This window comes from Canis lupus, chromosome 27, assembly GCF_048164855.1.
Source record: "Canis lupus baileyi chromosome 27, mCanLup2.hap1, whole genome shotgun sequence".
Lineage (NCBI taxonomy): Eukaryota > Metazoa > Chordata > Mammalia > Carnivora > Canidae > Canis > Canis lupus.
The window spans coordinates 17,240,252-17,249,201 of record NC_132864.1 but is presented as its reverse complement, the minus strand read 5'-3'; the positions used below and the strand labels follow the sequence as shown (position 1 = coordinate 17,249,201).

At 55.4% G+C, this 8,950-nt stretch overlaps 1 protein-coding gene across 2 annotated transcripts; it reads left to right on the top strand.

Annotated features, from left to right (window-relative positions):
* The first annotated feature begins 817 nt into the window (after positions 1-817).
* Positions 818-8,726, top strand: SDS (serine dehydratase). 2 transcript variants are annotated; one of them, XM_072802621.1, is made up of 9 exons: positions 818-1,002; positions 2,563-2,683; positions 4,010-4,164; positions 4,532-4,571; positions 4,847-4,986; positions 5,087-5,178; positions 5,645-5,872; positions 7,235-7,359; positions 8,034-8,726. In XM_072802621.1, exons 2-9 carry the CDS (start codon positions 2,614-2,616, stop codon positions 8,237-8,239), a joined length of 1,056 nt encoding a protein of 351 aa, XP_072658722.1. In that variant the 5' UTR covers positions 818-1,002; positions 2,563-2,613; the 3' UTR covers positions 8,240-8,726. The 2 variants fall into 2 exon arrangements, with proteins under 2 accessions (XP_072658722.1, XP_072658724.1); XM_072802623.1 differs by lacking the exon at positions 2,563-2,683 and having other exon boundaries at positions 820-1,002.
* Positions 8,727-8,950: the final 224 nt, after the last annotated feature.

Here is an 8,950-nt window from a genome sequence, read left to right as displayed (position 1 = left end):
GCACACCACCGCTGTGGACAAACAGACGCCTGCACACAGCCAGAGACAGGGAGCTTGGCATGGGGCAGGGAGTGAGTTCAGGTGCATGTGATGATGAAGATGATGATGATGATGGCTGCTAACACCGAACATTCGCTCAGTTCCAGGCCCCGTACATACACATGCATTATCATGCCATCTAATCCGAGGAGGGACATCCCATTTTCATCCCCATTTTACAGATGAGCAAAGGGAGGCTCCAGGAGGCAAACTGACCTGCACCAGGCCACACAGCTAGTAAATGGCAGAGCCAGGATTTGAACCCTGAGCCACCTGGGTCATACCCATTAAGCCATCTGCCTCTTCAAGACAAAAGAATCATAAAGGATGACAGGAGAAGGTAATTCACATTGAGGCAGGCCCACTGGGTTCAAATACCTGCTCACGTCTCTTACTCTCTGGGTCTCAGCCTCCCTTTCTGTAAAACAAGGATGATCATAGGACCCACTTCCTCCCATGGTTTGTTTCCTGGGTGCCTACTATGTGCCAAGCACATGCTAGTGACATGAAGTGCACCGTCTCCCACCCTGCAAACTCTTGGGAACAATCCTGGGGAAGTCAGTATTATTCCCACTTGCCAGTGAAGACGCTGAGAATGGGGAAGGGAAAGGGTGAATGAGGGGAGAGAGGAGAGGAAGCTGCCAGCAGGGGAAGCACAGCCAGCTTCCCTCTCTCCTTCTGGAAGCCCCAGGGCCACAGGCCAGGGGGCGGGCCTGGCGGGGGTGTGGCCAGCCCTGGGTCCCCATTGGCTGCTGGACGGCGCCCTGGGAATAAAGCTGGGAACCAAAGACCCAGACCCAGACCCATAGGCCCTGGGACGATCCAGCAGACATTCTAACTGTCCATCTACCTCCATCCGTGAGAGGACCATCTATCCAGTCTATACATCTAGACCACCTCCCGTCTATCCCTCCTCGGCTTGCTCCCTCTGCCTGGGCGGCCCACCTTCACTGCCTTGGTCAGGTAAGTACCCCCACCTCAGCCCCACCCCAGACTGGAGTGCCTGTGGAATGCCAGGAGATTCCAGGAGAAGAGGAGGGGGTAGAGTCAGTTGAGCATAAAAACCCATGCTTTGAAGCCAGACTGGCTGGGTCGGCATCTAGCTCTGGGCCTCAGTTTCCCATTTCCCTAAAATGGGAACAATAACTGACCCTTCCTCATCGAGCTGTTGTAAAGATGAAATGAGATCATGCATTTAAAATGTCCAGTCCATGGACAGCCCGGGTGGCTCAGGAGTTAAGCGCCTGCCTACAGCCCAGGGAGTGATCCTGGAGTCCCAGGATCGAGTCCCACATCAGGCTCTCTGCATGGAGCCTGCTTCTCCCTCTGCTTGTGTCTCTGCCTCTCTCTCATGCATAAATTTTTAAAATCTTAAAAAAAAAATAAAATGTCCAGCCCAGATATAATGATAGTTCATTTTTATTGAGCTCTTGCTATATAAGCCAAGTGAGAGGGGGAGTGACTTCTGACCAGGAGGGAACATTAGGTAGATAGCAGCTTCTAGTACCCTCTGTCCTGTGTTTGGCAAAACCTCAGGATGTTATGCTGGAGGGAGTGGTGACCACAGGGGGTCCCTACCCCTCCCCTGAAGGCATTGCATGGTGCAACCAGAGGTGGAGGAGGCTTCCCAAATCCACCCAAAAGGGGTCTTGTGGGGGTTGCCTCCCACATCCAGCCAGGACAGCTCTTTGAGGCTGGGGCTGGGCAACGTGCACAAGGTCCACTCAGCCAGAATGAGGGTGCCCTTGTTTCAGGGTTAACCTCCAGAAGGTTCATTAAACTTAATTCAGACAGATATGGGATGCTCCCGTAATAGAGTGCCTCTAGTCCCTGGCTTTTGCTCAAGAGATCCTAGGGGAGAGATGGTATCTGTTGAGCACCTCTCTTAGGCCCCGAATGTCAGTTAATTCAGACAGACGAGCGATCCATATTTGGGGGTGCTAAGGGTGGTGGAGTGGTCAGGAAGCCTACCCCTCACTTTGCTTCTGACCAAGGCATATCTAGCCCAGTCTGGGAGTGGCAATGGCCCAGGGCTAGGGCGGCACCAGGTAGTGTCATTGGAAATAGGGTGGGAGGTAGAAAAGAGGGAGCCAGTCTTGCTTGGCCTTGTGGGATGGGGGAGGTGGTAGTGGTGGGGGACCAGAGAGGTGACTTACCCAACCATCTGTGGATCAGTTCTGGTTCAGCCCAAGTTGGGGAGAATCAGAAAAAGAAGAGAAAAAAAGGCTGCATGTATGTGGCCAGACTCCGGACCATGGCAGCTTCTTCATCACTCAGAGTCAGTCCAGACCGGGAGGCCTGAGCCATGCCCATGTGTCCTGGAGACAGCTTAGTTCAGGTGCTAGACTGTCTGAATTCAAATCCTGCCTCCCCCACTCACTAGCTGTGTGACCTTGGGCAAGTCACATTAATATTCCGATCCCTATTGCTATGTGACAAACTGCCCGAAGGTATAGTGACCAAAAACAACAGCAATCATTGTATTGATGTCTCATGGCTCTGGGGCTTAATTGGGCTCTGCAGGCAGTTCTCGCTGGACTCTCTCAGGCGGCTGCAGTGTGACAGTGGCTGGTGATGTCCCAAGGTCACACACACACACAGACACCTACCCGTCTCACAAGTGACGCTGGCCATCAGCTGTCAGGTAGGGGCACCTCCATATGGCCTCTGCATGAGGCCTACGCTTACCCGCCTCACGGCAGCTGGGTTTTGGGAGAGAGTTGCTCAAGAGAAATAGCCAGGTGGAGGCTGTGTCCCCTTCTGTGACCCAGCCCTGGGTGAGGGGCTGCCCTGAAGCCGACTCACACAGGCTCTGGAAAGCGGACTGTGCCATCTCTTCCCAGCTCCACACTCATGACATCGTGTTGGTAGTGTGAACGCGGCCTTGGTGAAGCTTATGTACAGCACAGAGGTGCACACACTACAAATCAGGGCTTTATCTTGGAGAGTAAACATTTTTACCAGCACTTTGCTGCTTGGAAGCCACATAGTGTCACTGCAGCCACAGACACCCTCTGCCCCTCCAGGGCTCATGTGGAGGAAGCACAGACCCCACCTCTCACTGAGATGATCACTCATAAGAGATGCATGTGGGATGGGGAGAGCTTACAGCGGCCATCCCAGGAAACACAATCCGAGCCTTTTTCCTCATCAGGAGAATGGGATGATAAGGCACCTCCTAGGAAGGCTAAAAGGATTAAATGAATTAATATCAGTAAGGCTTAAAACATTGTGTGGCACGTGGTGATCACTTTAGAAGTGATTATCACATAATATAATGACTATAAAAAGTCTCTCTAACTGGGTGCGGGGCTTTCCAAAGGTTAGTATAAAAAAAATGCATGTATCTAAACAGATAATCCCTAAACACGACAAAACATTCAAACAGTACAAAAGGGATGCTGAGTGCCAGCTCTCCCCAGAAGCCCCTTGCCCTAACAAGTTTCTTGTGTGTATCCTGAGACGGCCTATGCACACAGAAGCTTATGGATTATGTACGTGGTGGGGGTGTCCCCATATTTTTTCACAAATAGACTCTCTCTGCTATCCTGCCCCTTCTTTACCACTACCACTTAAGCATCTTGAAGCTCACTCTGAATCAGCACCTGCAAATCCATCTCCACCTCCTGCCCCTGGAAAGGTGCAAGGTCTGAATGTTATTTCTAATGTTCACAGCTTCCCAGCATGCTGTGTGCATGGGGTGGGTGACGGTGCTGGTGATGGTAAGAATCCTTGTCCCCATTTTACAGATGAGGCAGCTGAGGCAGGGGGGGGGGATTGGTTGTGTGATGTCACCTGGTACGTAGGTGGCTCAGTTGAGATTTGAATTCAGGTCTCCAGGATGCTCCTCATCTGGGCTCTTTCCTCGGCTTCGTGGGCAGTGAGGGGAGGAGTCACTCAGAGGCACACTGAGGGCTGTATGGCAGCGGCTGGCTCTCCTGACCATCTGGGTGTCCTTCCTTCCTCCCAGCGATGACGCCTGGAGAGCCCCTGCACGTGAAGACCCCCATCCGTGACAGCATGTCGCTGTCCAAAGTGGCAGGCACCAGCGTCTACCTCAAGATGGACAGTGCCCAACCTTCAGGCTCCTTCAAGATCCGGGGCATTGGACACCTCTGCAAGATGGTACAGGAGGGCTCCGCAGCATCTGAGTGAGGGTGGCATGTCCTTTATCTTCAAAGGACAAGGCCAGTGTTGTGTGCTCACTCTCACAAAGCCCTTGTATCTGCCATTAGCACTCCCTCTAGGAAGGGGGGCCACCCAAGGGGGTCTCCTTATGGACTGAGCCCAGAGCCATCATTTGCCTGCTTCCCTTCACCCCAACCCTTCCCTGAGCCAGTCTCCGGGGCGGGGCGATGTCATCTGAGAGGCTAGGGCAATACAGAGTCTTTGTGAAGGAAAGAGGGCCTGGTGCGTATTGGAATCACTGGGAAGCACTCCGGACAGGAGAGCTGTCTGGGCGGTGGCCTGACCTCCCCTCTTGTCTCCACAGTGGGCTGAGCAAGGCTGTGAACATTTCGTCTGCTCCTCGGGTGAGTGGCCTGCATGCTTCCTCCTGTGCCCTGCTGTGTGTCCCAGGCCAGGCACCCCCCGGCGCACCCCCCCTCCCAGGGCCTTGGTTTCCATAGCAATGAGCCATTACAAACATCTGCAGCAGCCCCAATTTGGAACTCCGGGGCGGGGGGGGGGGGGGAGGCGAGCTGTCACTCAGGGAGGTGTGCAGAGCCCCAGGGTTGGGGGCGAGCAGGCCCAGCTGGGCTCCCAGGCCTTCCTGCACTGACATACTCTCCACCCCCATCCCTGGCAGCGGGCAATGCAGGCATGGCAGCCGCCTATGCTGCCAGGAAGCTGGGCATCCCTGCCACCATCGTTGTGCCCAGCACCACCCCTGCCCTCACCATTGAGCGGCTCAAGAATGAGGGTGCCATAGTCAAGGTGGTGGGTGAGGTGAGTACCAACAACCCAGGGCAGGGGCCGCGGAGGGCACCCGGTGGCTGGGCAGGGTCTCCAGCCCCTCACCCCCTCCAACCTCCCTGTGGTCTTGCAGATGTTGGATGAGGCCTTCGAGCTGGCCAAGGCCCTGGCCAAGAACAACCCTGGCTGGGTGTACATTCCTCCCTTTGACGACCCCCTCATCTGGTATGTGGAGCCCAGTCCCCTGGTACAGGTGGCGTTAGAGAAAGGGGAGGTGAGCCGAGGCCGGAAGGGAGCCAGTAAAGGGCTCTCATGGGCAGGTGACCGCTATGGGCCCACTCGGGGCCCCTGGGAGCCAGTGTGGATCCCAAACCAGAATTATTCCACCTGCGGGAGAGCGTGCTGGGGTTTATACACCAACTGCCACCGTTCTGGACTCCCGCAGACATTGGTTGAGCTGCTTTCCGGGGGTGTCCTCTCCTGCCACAGTTGTAAGCAGCTCCAGTGGCCAGAGAAAGCCCTTGGGTAGTCACGCAGATGTTGGCAGCTGGAAGTCGGGGTGGAGTTGGGGATCAGGCAACTAGCCCAAAGCCCATCAGCTGCCTGGGAGGACAGGTGGCACCTCCAGGACCCCTGCGTGGTGTCTCCAGGGAGCCCAGCCCTGACCTGTGCCCCCTCCCCCCCTCCCCAGGGAAGGCCACACTTCCATCGTGAAGGAGCTGAAGGAGACCCTGAGTGCAAAGCCAGGGGCCATCGCGCTGTCAGTGGGCGGCGGGGGCCTGCTGTGCGGAGTGGTCCAGGGGCTGCAAGAGGTGGGCTGGGGGGACGTGCCTGTCATCGCCATGGAGACCGCCGGAGCCCACAGCTTCCACGCTGCCACCACTGCCGGCAAGCTGGTCTCCCTGTCCCAGGTTACCAGGTGAGCAGAGGGCCTGCCTCTGTCGGTGTTCGGTAAGCCTTGGGGGAGCCCGCCTCGGTGTTGGCTGCAAGGTAGACAGACCACCTCCATGTCAGTCCCATTTTACAGATGAGGAAGCTGAGGCTTTGGTCACTTGCCCAGAGTCACAAGCCAGCAAGTGGTACTGCTGAGACTGGATGCGACCGAGTCTACGTGACTCAGTACCATGAACATTACACTCCTCACATGAAGAGGCCAATATTACGCATTTATTGAGTTTCCTGCAGCAGGGTTTTACACACCTTGTTGATTTGCCAACCATTTACTGGGCCCCTAAAATGTGCAAGCAGTGCTGATCCTGGGGACAGAGTGGTGAATAAACACAGCCCCCGGTCCCCAGGAGCTCATATCCCAGCCCCAAACCTTTGAGAGATGATACTTAAGATTAGGTTTGGCACATTATACAAGTACCCCAAATAGCAGTGACTTAAACCAGATTCAACTTTACTTTCTCTTATATAAGTGGAAAAAAAAAAAAAAAAAAGCCTAGAGGTAGGCGGTCCAGGGCAGCTCCATGAAGCCAGAGGCCCAGGTTCGTTGCGTTTGTTCTCCACCGTCCTTATCATGTAGCCCTATGGCCCAAAATAGCTGCTCATGTGCCGACTATCACACCCATGCTCGTTCTGGCAGGAGGAGCCCCCTCCCTTTAAAGACAGGCACAGGGGACGCCTGGGTGGCTCAGCGGTTGAGCGTCTGCCTTCCACTGAGGGCGTGATCCTGGTCCTGGGATCGAGTCCCGCCTCAGGGTCCTTGCGGGGAGCCTGCTTCTTCCTCTGCCTGTGTCTCTGCCTCTCTCTGTGTCTCTCATGAATAAATAAATCTTTAAAAAAAAATAAAGACAGGCACAGTACTTCCACTTACCTCTCATTGGCCAGAACTTAGTCATGTGGCCACGACTACTGCAAGGGAGGCTGGGAAATATCTTCCTACCACGTCTCCACATGCAGCTGGGTTGGATACTGGGTAGACAAGTCCTTACCGCAGATAGGGAAGACTGAGCCCAGGTAAGAACTCCTGGGCTCCTGAACCTGGCACCTGGGAGCTACCATGTTGGGCTCTGATCCTGCAGGGTTGGGATTGAGGATAATTGTCGCGTGCCTACATGTGCCACATGCTGGGCTTAGGGCTAAGGTGGTTCAGGCCCCAGGGGCTCCCCAGTGAGCTGGGAATAGAACCGGTGATGACTCCAGGGAGAGGGGGGAGAAAGTGAATGCACTGAATAGGAGTGCAGGTCCTGGAGTTACATGGATCCTGCTTAAGGATCTTTCTCCTGCCTCCTGTTTGCCCCATTCCCGTCCTCTTCTCTATCCCCACCTCTCCCAGCGTGGCCAAGGCCCTGTGCGTGAAGACTGTGGGGGCTCAAGCCCTGAAGCTGTTTCAGGAACACCCCATCTTCTCTGAAGTCATCTCGGACCAGGAGGCTGTGGCTGCCATTGAGAAGTTCGTGGGTATGTTTCAAGACCTGACCCCCTAGCTTGGGGATTAACTGGCTGTCTGCTCAGTGGCCTAAGAGATCCCATTCGCTGTAAATTTTCTTCATCGTCCTATCTCCCCATCCCTTCCTAGAACCTCCCACTATGAAAGATAATACAATGCAGCAGTAAAAATAGAAAGGCCAAAGCCACAAGTGAAGAAACCTGATAACCATGACAGCAAGGAATAATAACTGTTTAAAATGCTGTGAGCTTCCTGGTAGCCAGGGTGAAAAAGGAAAATACAGGCCTCAGGGTTGGCTTCAGAAATAGGTCTATAACTAGGCTGGACTCCTAGGTTCAGTCTAGGACAGGGGTGGGGTGCATGCATATGTGCGCATGCACACACGTGCACGCACACACATACACACACGCAAAGGTAGCACTAACACTGCCAGTTAACTCCTGTGCCAGCAGTCAGTTGGGCTAACCGACCACAGCAGTCTTGCTCAAATGATGACTCAAGCCTTCTCAACCCAGTGCTTGGGCAGTTACAATCGTTTCATCAGTGCGAGCACTCGAGATGAGACCTCGCCTCGGAAGGTCAATCTAGCATAGTGACGGGAGGTGTGGCCCGGACCCAGTCTGCGGCCCTGCCGTTCCCTTGCAGCCTGCACCCAGGCCTCACCCTCACCACCCTTCCCCGGCAGATGACGAGAAGATCCTGGTGGAGCCCGCCTGCGGGGCAGCCCTGGCCGCCGTGTACAGCCGCGTGGTGCAGAAGCTGCAAGGGGAGGGGAAGCTCCAGGCCCCGCTGTCCTCCCTCGTGGTCATTGTCTGCGGGGGCAGCAACATCAGTCTGAGCCAGCTGCGGGCCCTCAAGGAACAGCTGGGCATGAATGGGCTGCCCAAGTGAGGGCCCCCGCCTGCCTGCCTCCACTCCCAGGGGACCTCTGGAGGGGCTGGAGTTTTATCCAGGCCTCGATGCAAATATTATTCTTGTGTCTGCCTGTGAGCCTGTGGCCCGGACCAGCCGGTTCCCTCCTCGTTCCCATGAGCCCACCCTGCCAACAGGCCGCAGCTCCGAGGCGGAGCCGGGTCGGCAGCCAGCAAAGCTGTGAACTGAACCTCTCTGGTACCTGTGCAGCGGCTCTGTCCCTAGCCACCGTGGCTAGGTGACAGCCACCCGTGTGTCCCATACCAGGTCCCCGGAGCAGGGAGGGCAGGAGGGACGGGGACCACTACAGGATGGGCCTCCTCCCTGGAAGGCGCACAGGGCAGTGGGCCCAGACTGAGAACCATCCGTCCTCTCCCCACAGGAAGCCCAGCCCGGCCCCGCCCTGTCATTTTTCTAATTGTTGATTTTTTCATTTAAAAAGAAAAAAATATATTTATGAAACAAAGATCCTTTGAGCTCCTTCATCATTGTCTGCCTTCCTCCTTCCCCTCCCCCCACCTGCCTGCTTGCAGCCCTGGCTCCCAACATTGAGCACCCTGTGCCCTGACCCCTGGCACCTGGGAGACCAGGACCCTGCTCCCAGTTGGGCTTGCATGTCCAGAGGCAGAAAGCAGGAAGCAAGAGAGGAGGCCAAAAGAGATTTGGGGGAAGGGCTGCCTCCCCTGGAGA

What these genes read in the sequence shown, in the direction of transcription:
- SDS (XM_072802621.1), top strand. Translation starts at nt 2,614, where the DNA reads ATGTCCCAAGGTCACACACACACACAGACACCTACCCGTCTCACAAGT. An exon ending in CGCTGGCCATCAGCTGTCAG is followed by an intron (nt 2,684 to 4,009) that starts GTAGGGGCACCT and finishes CCTTCCTCCCAG; the next exon opens with CGATGACGCCTGGAGAGCCC. An exon ending in TAGTCAAGGTGGTGGGTGAG is followed by an intron (nt 4,987 to 5,086) that starts GTGAGTACCAAC and finishes GTGGTCTTGCAG; the next exon opens with ATGTTGGATGAGGCCTTCGA.